Genomic DNA, 15,217 nt, shown 5'->3' with positions numbered 1-15,217 from the left:
CTTTGCCTATCGAGAATTGTTACCTTCTTTGTTTTTCCCCTACCATCCCTTCCTAAAAAATTGTTTTATTGTTATAAAGGTGACAATGCAGAATGTTCTTAGCTTTTTTAAAAGAAGATTTTTCTGCAGAAGGTATAGTGTTCTGCTTTGGTCATTTTTACCCTCTTCCTAGTGAGGCAGATGACTGTACAGCATGAATTTTCCTTTCCAGTAATAGTAGTTCATCACAATTAAACACTGACAGATTTTTCTACCTGAAACTAGGTCATGGACAGAGTAAAAATTTTCTCATGCATTTTCAGTCTTCATTCTGATTGAACGCCTATTCTAATGTGCTTCCTTGCTAGGAAGGATACTAGAAATCATGAGACTGAGTCAGTATACTTAAAAGGACTATTTCAAGATCACATTTTACGACACACTATTTATTTTTTTCCATGGAGCAGAGGAACCAAATTGAATTCAAGTCTTTTTCTGATTGTAATCTATGTTTCTTAGAATTAAGCAAGTTCATATCTGAGCCAGAGGGTATAATTATGTTCAAATAAAATGTCCTGTGCTAAAGAGGTCAGCTAACAAGCTGGAACATCTTAAGATGGTTTCTGAGGCAGATCCTTGAACTCTCTGTGCCTTCTCATCCCTAAATCAGTAAGACTTGCTTACCTCCCAAGCTTACCTCGCTTGTGGAGGGTAATATACTGCTAATTTGTTTGGTATTTTACAATGGTAAATTATATCTAGAGATCTGATAGAATGGAAAACTCGTTTATATGAGTAGTTGGAGACAAGCATCCATAAACTTGCAGATAATGCAGAAAATTAATTATTTTTTAACTTCCTCTATTATCAAGCATTTTGCCTTCTGTTTCCTATATATTTTCCCAAGTGTTCTCTTGATCTTTTTCCATAACAGACCTATGAGATAGGTAGGACAAATAACAGCAGGTTAAGTAATAAAAATCAATTTGTCAAGAGGACATAATGTTTATGGGCAGCTAAAAATAGAAGTTTTAAGAATTGGGAGTACATACTTCAGTGGTAATAGTGCTTGCCTAGCATGTGTGAGACCCTAGGTTCTAACTCCAGCATTAAAATAATAAAGCTTCACAGTACATGTGGGAAAACAGGAAGTAGTTGACATCTGTAATTATATCTGGAAATTTTAGTACCTGTCCCTCTGATTGATAAAACAAAGGCATAGAAAAATCCTTCAGGAAATAGAAGTCTTGAACAACATTATCAACTAGTCTGATTCTTGATATTTGCAGAATTGTTCACATAACAATAACAGAGTTTTCAAATGTACCTGGAATATTTACACAAACCATCTTCTGGGTCTTTGGGTCATAGAAAAGTCTCCAAAAGGATTCAGTTATTTAAAGTGTGTTTTCTGATTACAGTGGAATTAACTTAAAAATTACAGACATCCCAAATATTTGAAAATATTGACTGTGCCTAGTTAGTGCATACCTGCCATCCCAGTACTTGGGAGACTGAGGCAGGAGGTTGAGTTCAAGGCTAGGCTGGGCTATATAGTGAGACCCCAGCTCAAAAACAACTGTAGAAGTCAGGTGCTGGTGGCTCACACCTGTAATCCTAGCTACTGAGGAGGTTGAGCTCTGAGGATCACAGTTTGAAGCTAGCCAAGCAGGAAAGTCCATGAGACTCTTGATTTCCAATTAGCCACTAGAAAACTGGAAGTGGTGCTATGGCTTAAGTGGTAGAGTGCTTACCTTGAGCTGAAGAGCTCAGGGACAGCACCCAGGCCCAGAGTTTAAGCCCAACGTCCAACCAAAAACAACAACAAGAACAAAAAAGAACTGTAGAGAAAAAGAATAAAATTGCAAGTTCTTTGAGAATAAGAATTAAATTGACAAATCAAGAAAAGGGAACACTGATCCTATAGATAATTAAATTATAAAAAGTGATAATGAGCTGGGTGTTTGTTGGTGGCTCACTCCTCTAATCCTAGCCACCCAGGAGGCTGTAACCTGGAAGACTGCAGTTTGAAGTCAGTCCAGGCAGAAAACTCAGTGAGACTCCAACTCTAGTTTGCCAGATTGGAGGTGCAGCTCCAGTAGTAGAGCCCTAGCCATGCACAAGTATGGTGCCCATAAGTTCAATCACCAGGGCCAGCAAAGAAATGAAAGAAAAAAAGCAATAAAGAAGCGGGATATGGTAGCAGTAATTCCAGTACTTGGGAAGCTGAGGAGATCACAAGTTTGAGGCCAGCCTGGGTTATAAAGTAAAACCCTGTCTCAAACAAAACACTAGATAATAAATATGAAAAACTAGGCTATTGTATTTCGTGTCCTGGAAGATACTACCTGTGTCCTAGGCAAACAAATCCAAGGAACTCTTACCTCCAAATAACCAGCAAAAAATAAAAGTGGATATGTGGTAGAATTCTAGGGAAGAAAGAAAGCCCAAATAGAAGCCTTAAGTCCAAGTGGACCTTACCTCAAAATAACTTGCAAAAAAGGACAAGGTGTGGCTTAAAGACTTGAGTTCCTGCCTAGCAAACACTCTGGGCTTTGTTCAAACCCTAATATGCCCCTCTGCCTCCAAAAAAATCATACAAAGAAAACTATTGTTGGGGTCTAGGAATGTGGCTTCGTGGTAGAGTGCTTGCCTAGTATGCATGAAGCCCTGGGTTCGATTCCTCAGTATCACATAAACAGAAAAAGCCAGAAGTGGTGCTGTGGCTCAAGTGGTAGAGTGTTATAATTGAGCAAAAGCAGCTCAGGAACAGTGCCCAGGCCCTGAGTTAAAACCCCAGGACTGGGAAAACAACAACAAAACTCTAGGGTTTGTTTTTTTCACAAACAGACCTATGGAAAAAACAGGAAAAATAACACCCTAGAGGTTTAGTGAGCTAACCATCACATAGTGATCTTGAGATGGGACCCATATCTGCTTCTAGCCCTCATCTTTCCACCTTCAGCAAGTGGTCTTTTATTTTGTGATTACCTTTGGATAGGTACCAAACAGTGCTGATTTAACCAAGGAGGAACTTTAAAAGCTTGAAGTTTTTTTTTTCTTTTTTGTAGACTGGAGTAGATTTAGTGCCCTTGTAATATTTGACACTTATTAGGCCCTCAATAAATATCCCATAGCCAACTAAACAGTTTTAGAGCAAGGAACAGAACGACTGTATTAATCATCCCTTTGGCATAGGATCTGAATTTGGAATGTAGTTGGAAACTGCACAAAAAGAAAAGTCTTCTTTGGCTTAAGTAACATGTCAAAACACTAGAAGAGCTGGGTGGTCTGAAATTGGCCATCCCTTTAGCCGTTTATCTGATGGTGGCCTTTCCTTGCATTTAACTATCAATATATCTGAAGTGTAGAGCACACTTTTATGATATTGTGGCATAGTAACTCACACTTAAATGTCAATAGAGACACTCAGAAAGACCTGCAAGGTTCAATAACTTCTGGTGTGGGTTTGTTTCTCCTGTCATCACCCATTATGTATTTTTTTACAGCTTTTAAATTGCCACAGACGAAATTGGGCAGGATCATAATAGATGGCCCAGGAGCTGCCAAGGATACCCTTGTAAGGGATGGGAAAAATTCAATACTGGCTTGATTTTATTTATCTAAATTGTAGGCTATGACTTTAATATAATTCATGTTGCAAATACACCGAGGTGATGGCAAAGCACAAAATTGTGCCATCTGTGGAGAGAATGCTCTCTTAACTCCCTGAAATTTTATGTTCTGAGATACTCCTTATTCCAATTGTATATAAATTCCTTTATTGTCAGCCAGGATAAACCAGGTTTTAGTATATTGACTTAGATCTCAGCAGTTAAACTGGAAATATTTTTAAGATTTTCAGTTTATGGTTATGCAAGTTCCTTTTTATGTCTCTTGAATGTCTTTGCTTAACTAAGACTACTGAAAGAACCCAAAGTGTCTGACTTAGTATAGGTTCTTCTTTATTAAAAAAAAAAAAAAAGTTGAAAATGACCTGACAGGCCTTTGTAACTTTTGAGCTGCAGATGCCCCAAATCTGCCAGATAATGCCAGGGTAGGGACTTTCCATTTTAACTCTTCCACGTTTTGTGAGCATGACTTGCCAAAGTGATACTTGTATATTTTTAAGGTTCATGGTACTCGATTTAAACATTGCTACTACACATTTTTCTGGAGATTTATTTATGATGAAATTGCCAGGTTCTTGTAGACATGGTCTACAAGTTCATGCTTTATCACATTTAATTAAGGAAGTAGTAGATGTGAGATTAGCACCCTCCTGAAAGTGGGGTGCCTTGAGCCAGTTCAGTGCATTCCAGAGGTGGAGTTGCTGGAAGGCTCCATCTATTTCCCATCATGGTGCCAAGTTCTACTTCCTCATAAATCTTGGAACAGTTGAATATCTAACTACTGCCCAGTGGTTGGATTTAGGTGTGCCCTAACTAAATTTCAAGAAGACTGATGCTTGAGAGAACAAGTTCAGTAGAGTGTTTAAAAAGGGGGAAATGTCTCAGATAATAATTATGAGATAGCCAGAATTTGTGTATTATTGCTAAACATTACCAGTTTGCCCTACTGATACTTAAACAGTTCTGAGAATTCAGTTCTGTAGTCCACACTCGTGTGTGCACTCGCACACGCATGTGCCTGTCTTGGGGCTTGAACTCAGGGCCTGGGTGCTATCCTGAGCTTTTTGCTCAAGCTAGTGCGCTACCACTTGAGTCATACCTTCACTTCTGGCTTTTTGGTGGTTAATTGGAGATTAGTGTCTCACAACCTTTCCTACCTGGGCTGGCTTCAAACCTGGATCCTTGGATCTCAGCCTTCTGAGTAGCTAGGATTACAGATGTGACCCACCAGCACCTTGCCCTCTCTCTTTTTTTTTTTTTTTAATTAGGACATATTAATTGTACATAGAGGTTTCTTTCTTTTCTTGTCGTGGGGCTTGAACTCAGAACCTGAACACTTTACCTGAGCTTTTTCACTCAAGGCTGGCTCTTTACCACTTCTATTTTTCTGTTATTTGGAGATGAGTCTCATAGACTTTCCTGCCTGGGCTGACTTTGAACTGTGATCCTCAGATCTCAACCTCCTGAGTAGCTAGGATTATAGGCTTAAACCACTCACCTGGCCTTCTTTTCCTTTTTCCTTCCTTCCTTCCTTCCTTCCTTCCTTCCTTCCTTCCTTTCTTTCTTTCTTTCTTTCTTTCTCTCTCTCTCTCTTTCACTCTTTCTCTCTTTTTCTTCCTTTTTTTTGTCGGTTGTGGGGTCTGAACTCTGGGCCTGGGCACTGTCCCTCAGCTCTTCAGCTCAAGGCTAGAGCTCTACCACTTGAGCCACAGTGCCACTTCTGGCTTTTTCTGCTTATATGGTGCTGAGGAATTGAACTCTCATGCATGCGAGGTTGGCACTCTACCACTGAACCACCTTCCCATTCCACCTTAGCCTGATTTTTAAAGGACCAGGAACTGTAGCTGTGCTCAGCAAAGGGAGAGCACTTCTCTGGACATTCCTCTATTAATAAAGTTTGTGTTGTCTATATGTGGCTTGTTAATGATAGGGGTGTTAACGACCACAGTTAATCTTCCTCCTCAACTCTTTCTAATCCAGTCTCTTAAATAGACATTTAAAAAGCTTTTAACTCCTCTTGAATGGGTGCTCATAGGCTTTTGGTGGAGGTGGAGTGATAGTTATCAGCCCATTTAACAAAACCAGAGACAGCCAGGACAGCTGTAATGTGCATCTCTGTGCTGTGTTTTTGTTTAAATGTCACATGGCTAATACTTTGGAAATCATAAATCCAGTGCAAGAAAACATCTTTATAGAGGGGTATTTTAGTTTTATTCTGTTATGTGTTGTAACGTACCTAAGACCACTGGTACTTCAATATACATAGAGGGCGAAGAACATCTAGCAGACGAAATTCTGTAAATTTAGATTAAGTTCTGTAAATTGGGTTTTATTTGCAGGATAGGACCATACAGACAACCGCTAGAAGACAGAGCTGTAGCTGACAATTTAATTTTTCCTTAAACTACTTGTCTTTCCCCAAGGGCCTTAATCCAGATGTGGGAATTTCTCAAGCCTGGGCCAACCAAAGCCACTCATCAAAGCAAATTTAATTAACCCTGTGTGGTAGGGCATTGATGCATTTATGGCCCCTTTCTAGCTCTTCAGCCATGAAGAGGCAAGGATGATCTGGAGGATTTTTTCCCCCCACTTTGTGATTCATAGATGAAACTGGAACATGAAGGGACGACTCATTAGTTATGTATCTTGACATTTGGTTTGATTACCACTTCCAAATAATTGGGAAATAGTTCAGTGAAGCCGTTTATCTATTGGTTTTCATTCTTTTTAACAATAAAAGAAGTTTAGAAGCTTGGAATTCCCACATATGTGCTTTTGTTCATTAAGTGGTGAAAATTAAATGTGCTTCACAGAGACCTAAGGAGAGCCAAGAGGACAGCTGGCATTTACAAGTAGTGGGGGAGGGGACTAGAGCAGTCTGAACTGGATGGAGCAGCCTGATATGGAGACCTGTGTGGGTAGTTCTGTGGTTTTCCGATTGATTGGTTAATACCAAGGGCTGGCCATTATTACATCCTCTCCATATGGCTAGAGATGGACAGTCTTTAAACATTTTGCCACCCTCATAGAATTCTTTTCCTTTCTGTTTCACTACTTTTTTTGGGGGGTGGGGGAAATAAAGAGGTGTAATCTGTTAAAAAAAAAAAAAGAGTTGGAGGGCTGGGAAGATGGCTCAATGGTAGAGTTGCCTTGCATGCCTGAGGCCCTGGGTTTGATTTCTCAGCACCACATAAGCAGAAAAAGCTGGAAATGGAGCTATGGCTCAAGTGGGAGAGTGCTAACCTTGAGCTGAAGAGCTGAGGGACAGCACCTAGGCCCAGACAGGCCCCAGGACTGACAAAAAAAAAAAAGAGTTGGAATGTGAGTTCTGACTACATCTGACCACAGAGTACCTCCCATGTTTTTTCCAAGACTGATTTCTGTCCAGATCCTTGGTTTTGGTGTTTTCTCCCAGCATTTAGATGCTGGTAAGGTGAATTTGTGGTGTGTTCTCCATATGAGGAGTTGTAGGACCACTACTTTTTGCACCTTCTAGACTCTCGTGGTGAGTAATTTTTTTTTTTTTTGTTGTTGGGTGTGGGGCCTGAACTCTGGGCCTGGGAACTGTCCCTGAGCTCTTCAGCTCAAGGCTAGCGCCCTACCACTTGAGCCACAGTGCCACTTCTGGCTTTTTCTGCTTATGTGGTGCTGAGGAATCGAACCCAGGGCCTCATGCATGCAAGGCAAGCACTGTACCACTGAGTCACATTCCCAGCCCTGATTCATTCTTTTTACCAGGAATTCTATCAATATTTAGAGATGGCTGGAAAGCTGTTTTGCTTGAAGGACTATAGAAACTTGAGAAGCTGCTCACCCCTTCCCATGAAGATTTCCGTGAGGATAAGGTTGTGCTGAAACTCTTCTCATCCTCGGTCATGCTATCAGGATCCCGCCTTAATCACTCCATCATCCTGCCAGCAGTGTCGCATTTCTCATACCAGAACGCTCCCTCCTCCCAGGCTTCGGAGTGAACCACCAGTCTTAATGCTTTATCTGGTCCAGGCTCTAGCCCTTAAATTGTCCGTCTGGCTTTGTGTTTCATTTGACCCTAATACATTGGGTCGCTCTGTCTAAAAGAGAATTATGTCCCCTTCCATGTCTGGGTGCATTTCTCATTTCTTACTGCTGCTCGTGAGCAAATCTGTAACTTCAAGGTTAAGATAAGACACATTCCATCAGAACTGTGTCGTCATCCTTGCCAGCTTCTGATCTGTGACTGTCTGGGAGATTTACAAGACAATTGCATGCCATTCTTTAAAGAATATTATGGTTGGAGTCTGACTCCTGGCATTAGGCCCAATTTGATTTGTCAGCTGTTACAAAATCCATTTCCCAAAGAGAAAGGGACCTTAGCCTGTGTGCCCTGTAGGCAGCAGCAGGAGGAGTAAGTTGATGCAGCTTTTATGTCCCCATGTTTGAAGGGGAAGGTGGACACTAGAATCTTTTGCCCTGTTTCTTAGTTTACTTCTTGTACCTGCACAAGACAATGGTTCCTCTTCTTGTTGGTATCTGCTAGCATGTTGAACTGCAAGAGTTCCTATGTGTTTTCCACCGTAGGAATGTGAAGGTCATGTTTTTTTTTTTTTTTTTTTCTGCTGTTAAATTCTGCCCTAACATTTTGATAAAGGTCTGTCTTTGGGAGATATAATAGCTCTTTAGTTTCCAACTAAACTCATGTTTCCCTAGAATACAGGCTATGGGGATTTATTTGTCATGTTTTAATGATGCTGGGGTTAGGTCTAAATTTTATTTTCTCAAGACCATACTTGGCAAGTTAACCCCAGAATCTGTATCCTGTTTTAATTTCTTTGGCATTGTTTTCATAACCTTTAATCAGGAAAGGTGCCACTTTTTTCTTATTTTGTTTCTGGAGGCTATGGGGCTTGAACCCATGGCCTTGTAATCGCTAGGCAGGTGCTCTACCTCTGAGCCAGGTCCCAAGCCCATTTCATTTTTTTGCCAGACTTGGGGCTTGAACTCAGGGCCTGGGCACTGCCCCTGAGTTTCTTTTGCTCAAGGCTAGCAATCTACCACTTGAGCTATAGTGCTACTTTGGCTTTTTCTGTTTATGAGGTACCGCGGAATCAAACCCAGAGCTTCATGGATGCAAGGCAAGAACTCTACCACTAAGCCACATTCTCAGCCCCCATTTCATGTTTTTGTCTTTTGCCAGTCCTTGTGCTTGAACTCAGGACCTGGACACTGCCCCTGAGCTTTTGCTCAAGGCTGGCAGTCTACCACTTGAGCTACAGTGACACTTCTAGCTTTTTCTGTGTATGTGGTGCTGAGGAATCGAACTCAGGGTTTCATGCATGCTAGGCAAGCACTCTACCACTAAGCCACATTCTCAAACCCCTCTTCTTTTTTTTTTGGTTGGTCATGGGGCTTGGACTCTGGGTGTGGGCACTTTCCCTCAGCTCTTCAGCTCAAGGCTAGCATTCTCTCACTTGAGCTACAGCGCCACTACATGTTTATTGGAGATAAAAGTTTCATACTTTCCTGCCTGGGCTGGCTTTGAACCGTGATCCTCAGATCTCAGTCTCCTGAGTAGCTAGGATTATAGGTGTGAGCCACCAGTGTCTGGCCCACTTCATTTTTTCCTTCTTTTCTTTTGTTTTTGTTGTTGGCCATGGGGCTTGATCTCTGGCTCTGGGCACTGTCTCTCAGCTTTTCAGATCAAAGCTAGTGCTCTACCACTTGAGCCGCAGCGCCATTTCTGGCTTTTCCTGTTTATGTGGTGCTGAGGAATTGAACCCAGGGCTTCATGCATGGGAGGCAAGCATTCTACCACTGTAACCACCTTCTCAGTCCCACTTCATTTTTTTTTTTTTAAGGCAAGGTTTTAATGAGGCACCTAAACCGGCCTTGGATTGTGAATCTTCTCCTTCTACTTTCTGAATGCTAGAATTACAACTACATGCCACCCACCACACCTTTTGAAACAAAGGTTTTATTTATTTATTTTGGTGCCAGTATTGGGGCTTGAACTCAGCCTGGGTCCTGTTCCTTAGCTTTTTCCCCTCAAGACTGGTACTCTACTACTTGAGCCAAGGCTTTAGCTTCTGGCTTTTTGGTAGTTAATTGCCTAGCCTGGCTTCAGACTGATTTCAGCCTCAGATCTCAGCCTCCTGCTCAGGCTCATGCTCATGCTTATGCTCAAGCATGAGCCATCAGCAGTAGGCCTGGTCCTAAGAGCTTGAACTCAGAGCCTTCTGCTTACTTAAGCCACTCCTCAGCCCTTTTGGCTTTTTCTGTTTTTCCAGGTATGATATTTGGGCCTTTCCTGTTCTGTCTCCCTATAGTGTCCCAACCCTAGCTTGGACCTTGATCCTACTACCTATACCTCTCAAATAGCTATGATTATTGGTGTGCCTTACTACACAGGGCTTATTTGATAAGATGAGGTATTAATAACTTTTTGCATGGGCACGTTTCACTACCTTCCTGATCTTTACTTCCCAAATAGCTGAAATCATAGAAGTGAGCCACTGCATTGGCCAACAAATCCAGTAAGCACTCTACCACTGAGCCACCTTCCCAGCCCCCAAATTATAATCGTTTAGTGGAGTTCTTCTATGATCCCCTTTCCTTAGTCTGTTGTAGCAACAGCTGCCTTTGGCTCCAGAGTTCTCCAGGACTGAGTTGGACTGGAGGTGTGGCTCAGGGGTTAGTGTGCATCACAGAAAATAAAACAATGTTCCCCACATATAAAACCAAGCAGTTTCAGAGCTCTAAAATTTTTGTTAGAGCCTGGCCAAAGAGAATTTATGTAACTTTGTGTCATTCCGCCACATCTTCATGCCCCACCTGAGGGCCCCTCCCCCCCCCCCCCAGGCCTCTCTCTTGCCAGGCTGTTTTTTTTCCTGCCAGGTATTTGGGAATATTGATACAAGAAACTATATGTGGATAATGTATCAGATGGGTAATAATTACTAAGAGATCTATTCCAGAACATTTACAGGAACAACTATTGAGATGGAATGATGGCTGCAGCCAACCTGACCTTAATTTTGTAACGAAAGTACTTAGAGATTAATTCACTGCCGCCACGCCCCCCCCCCAGCACCTATAATTTCAAACTTGGTTTGCTAATGTTACATGCTTTTGGATTTAGTTCTGCATCTAGTAATCCTCTAACACAAGGAAAATATAGTATGTTTTTAATGTGCTTCCCCTTTCCCCTCTTCTGTTATTTTACCCTCAAGCAATTTTAATTGAGTGTACAGTGGCAGATGGCGGGAAGGCCTTGTGCTTCTGGTGGGCTGGATTAGGGGTAGACGGTTTATTCTGATAGGTTGTAGAAAGACCTAGCCTTTCCCTTCCCCCTTCCGGTAGAGAGCTGCAGTCTTGTTAGATCATCCTAAAATGTTACAGATTAAAACGCAGTGCTTTTAGAAACACAAGTTTTGTAGTTGACAGCAAAGAAGTAAGAAGTCCCTTGAACGCCCTTTAGGCCCAGGGACGTACCTTCCAATGTCTCCACCTAATCCAGCTGAAGAGGAAAGTTAAAGCCTTCAACTTTTCCTTCTGCTTCTCCCTTTAGTCTAGTAGGCTGCCAGTTGCCATGGCAACGGGCCGGGACAGCTGCGCAGTGGCGCCTGGGCCGCAAGGTGGGGGCAGGGAGCTGCGCACTGACCCGGGAGGGGAGGGGAGGGGAGGGAGAGAAAGAACCGGGGCGAGCTGGTAGGTAAAGGAGGGCTCCCCCATTTATCTCCTACTCTGGGGGCTTCTCTTCTGCATGAAGGTACATAGGACGTTTTTTCCTCTTCTCCTCCCCCGCCGCGCCCCAAACCGAAGCACACAGTGTGTCAACCCCGTGTTGTCCCGGTCGGCAGGGGGGAGGGAGGCCGCAGCCACCCCCAAGGGGCGGCGGGACCCGACCCCGGCCTCTGACCCGGGCCGGAAACGCCGCCCCGCGCCGCGCGGGAGGGGGAGGGGCCGCCTCCCTGGAGCCCAGCACTTCCGGGTGTGGGGAGGGCCGGGCTGGTTTTATTTTAAATACACCTAAGCAGATAGCGTTCCTAGAAGCTCAAGACGCGCTTCTCCATCCACTGGAAGGTTACCTGGAAGCTTGACCCCTCCCCGAGTGTTTCACCCAAAGCTTAACTTAGAGGGCAGTCGGGCAGGCAGTGTTTCTAGGTGTCTTACCTATTTCTGGTGAGTTGTGAAGACGGTTCCCCACAGTATCCGATATATTCTTGTGATGGTTTCCTAAAAGTTACTCCTCAGAAGGGACTTGGTAAATGCAATATTTGATGCTTCCTTGAGCATAATCCTGAGAATGTTAGGAGCTACCCTTCCAGTTTGTTCAAAGAGAGCGTGGAAGAGTAGCCTTACAGATTACACAGCAAAATAAAAGTGGAGTTGAGCTAAGAAAACAACGTATGCAATTCTGTAATCCAGACTACAGGCACCATTTAACAGGGTTCAGGAAGAATTCTTTACAAATGACTGTGTTCACAACAGTGTGGGAATTTTACAAACGAAGTTCTCTGTTGAGCATTCCCCGATGTGCATATTTCTGAGCTTAACTCAATTTCCATTTGTCTTGCCTTGCTTGGGCTCATCTTGGGCCTATGAATGGTTCCTCTGTGTTTTGAGGAGGCTTGGTGTTGATGCTGAGTCTGGGGCCAGACTTCTCTCCTCCTCCTCTTCCTTTGGCCCAAAGTCAACTTCAGTTAAGAGGGAGAGGTACCTCCTTTGCTGTTTGGGTTACTTGACCACTGGGAATTACAGAACAATCCAGTGACTAATTTTGCATTTTTGGACTGAAAGTTTCTTTCTCCTCTCTGCTTCCCTCCCATCCCCAAATGAGCTTGCTGAAAAGGAGGCTTAGTGTGTTGGAGATGTCAGCTTCAGCGTTGTGAGCTGATGGATGCTCAGAAGGACAGGCTCAGTTTGTCTGTTGGAAATGTACCTGAACCTGTGGCAAAAGAGGCCTAAGCAGGATGTGTGCATGCATGATGGCTGCCAAGAGACTGGACAAGATGCTCAGAGTATAGAAAAAGTTATACTTTTAAGGGCTTTTTCTCGTTTTCATTTTACAAAGGCCCTTATTCACCTTGGAGGAGAAAAGTTTGCATTCAGTCCTTGTTTGTTTAACTGAAGACTTTCCACATTTCTGTTTTGAGTTCCTGCTTATAAACAGTTACAAAAATGCCAAACAGCCTGGCAGCGCTGGACAATTCTTCAACTGAAGAGAAAGTTCAGTTGGGGAAGTGAGGATTGGAGGGACATTCCCTCTCTTTAGAACTATCTGTAGAATATTGGTAAAGCCAGGAGAAAAGTAGGTGGCAACATTGTGTCATTCTCTAGCCCCTAAAGAAGTGACAATTTTTAATTCTCACATTGATTCTGACCATTTTGTCCTTCCCCTTTGTAGGAACCCCGTGGCCTTACTCCTTCCGGTGGAACATTGTGCAACATGGGCAAGAAAAGCAAGAGGACAGCTGATAGTTCTTCTTCAGAGGATGAGGAGGAATATGTTGTGGAAAAGGTGTTAGACAGGCGCGTGGTTAAAGGGCAGGTGGAGTATCTGCTGAAGTGGAAAGGCTTTTCTGAGTAAGTGCTTTTCTGTGGCCTTTAAGGTCTCTCCAGAGGTGGACCTTGCTTTACTGGCCCATGAGTCACCACCATCTTTGTCTTTTTCCCTAACATGTTCATGTTTCCTGAACAGACTACACAGCCTCTACTTGTTCCCCAGGAGCTGATATTCCAACGGCTTTTGAGAGGCAATGTATTGAACTGGCTAGAGCATACACTTGGGAGCCCAATTACCTGGGTGTAGAGTTTTGCTTCACCACTTATGACAGAAGCTGATGACCTTGGCTAATTTCTTTTATCTTTGTCTCAGTCAAGTAAAGGATATTGAGATAGAGCTGTCAGTGTGTTTTGCTAGCATGCTCCAGGCTGTGCATATAATGCCCAGTGCTGCCAAGAAAAATAAAGACTGAGTTAAATAGTGCTGATATAGATTTGTTGGGTAGATGCACAGAGCCTGCACAAAAGCTTGGTATAAGTATAAACTGTTACTGCTAGTATTCTTTTTGATATAACTAAGCTACAATGTATACATTTAAATGAAAAGAAAAAGTTGATTCCTTATCCCATAATTCTCCAATATTGGGCATTAGAATTGTCTCAGAAAGAAACAGACTTCTTTTTTTGTCAGTTGTGGGGCTTGAACTCAGGGCCTGGGCCCTGTCCCTGAACCTCTTTGTGCTCAAGGCTAGTGCTCTGTCACTTGAGCCTCAACACCACTTCCAGTTTTTGAATGGTTTATTGGAAATAAGAATCGCATAGGTACTTTTCTGCCAAGGCAGATCCTCAGATCTCAGCCTCCTCAGTAGATAGGATTACAGGCATGAGTCACTGATTCAGTGTGCCTGGCAAAGAATACTTTTTTTTTTTAAATTTTTTTGCTGGTCATGGGGTCTGAATTCTGAGCCTGGGTGCTGTCCCTCAGCTCTTCAGCTCAAGGCTAGCGCTCTACCACTTGAGCCACAGCACCACTTCCAGCCTTTTCTGTTTATGTGATACTAAGGAATCGAACCCACGTCCTCATGCATGCTAGGCAAGCACTCTACCACTGAGCCACCTTCCTAGCCCCAAAAGGGCTTGTCTTAATGAAGATTTAAATCTGAGGTGTGGAGAGGGAGGGATGTGTGTAGCTCAGATAGAGCAGCTTCCTAGCAAGCACAGGGCCCTGAGTTCAAACTCCAATACTATTATCGGTCAACCAATCAAGCAATCTGAGGTCAACGTTTCATTAGTAAAAATGTCAAACATACCAGAGAGTGGCAACATCCATCTGTAATCCCAGCACTGGTGAGACTAAGATGTGAAGAATGCTGAGTTTGAGGTCAGCCTTGTAAGACCCTGGCTCAAGAAAAGAAAAAGTTTTAAAAGCTGGGTGCTTGTAATTCGCACCAAGTTCACTGGACTCCTTTTCCAAAAAGCAGGGCTGGAAATTTGGCTCAAGTGGTAGATTGCCAGCCTCATGAGTACAAGGCCCTAAGTTGAAACTCTAGTATTGCCCTAAGGGAAAAAGCAGACTCCATGTTTTGCCAGTTAGTCTTCAGATCATAACAGATTAATTCATTACATGAATTAGGGTTTCTTGTGGGGCTGGGCTTTAGATGAGAAAATGTATGCATTTCAGATTGTTCAGCTTCTCTAGCACATGCTAACTGGGAAGTAGTACAATGATCAGAAAATGCTTTCCATGTTTATGAAAAGTTGCTATGAGAACCACTGAATTTGAGAGACAGCACTTTGAAATAGGAATTAAAGACCTTGAGCGTATTTTCTTTTCTTTTCTTTTCTTTTTTTTTTTTTTTTTGTCGGTCATAGGGCTTCAACTCTGGGCTTGGGCACTGTCCCTCAGCTCTTCAGCTCAAGGCAAGCGCTCTACTGCTTGAGCCACAGCGCCACTTCTGGTTTTCCAGTGGTTTTATTGGAGATAAGAGTCTCACGGACTTTCCTGCCTGGGCTGGCTTTGAACCGAGATCCTCAGATCTCAGCCTCCGGAGTAGCTAGGATTATAGGTGTGAGCCACCGCCCGGCCTTGAGGGTATTTTGTAAGTCCATTGAACCATCAGTACAAA

The 15,217-nt window shown here is 43.0% G+C and overlaps 1 protein-coding gene across 3 annotated transcripts in view; it reads left to right on the top strand.

Moving 5' to 3' along the window:
* Positions 1–15,217, top strand: part of Cbx5 (chromobox 5) — a 41,283-nt gene that overhangs the window by 6,722 nt on the left and 19,344 nt on the right. The window contains exons 1-2 of one of the 3 annotated variants that reach the window (XM_070006149.1): positions 11,273–11,294; positions 12,994–13,172. In XM_070006149.1, coding sequence (XP_069862250.1) covers positions 13,036–13,172 — 137 coding nt within the window. In that variant the 5' untranslated portion in view covers positions 11,273–11,294; positions 12,994–13,035. The other 2 variants (XM_070006148.1, XM_070006147.1) reach the window with 2 other exon arrangements.

This window comes from Dipodomys merriami, unplaced genomic scaffold, assembly GCF_024711535.1.
Source record: "Dipodomys merriami isolate MVZ:Mamm:240054 unplaced genomic scaffold, mDipMer1.0.p SCAF_699, whole genome shotgun sequence".
NCBI lineage: Eukaryota > Metazoa > Chordata > Mammalia > Rodentia > Heteromyidae > Dipodomys > Dipodomys merriami.
The sequence above is the reverse complement of the archived record's forward strand: the minus strand, read 5'-3'. Positions and strand labels throughout refer to the sequence as shown.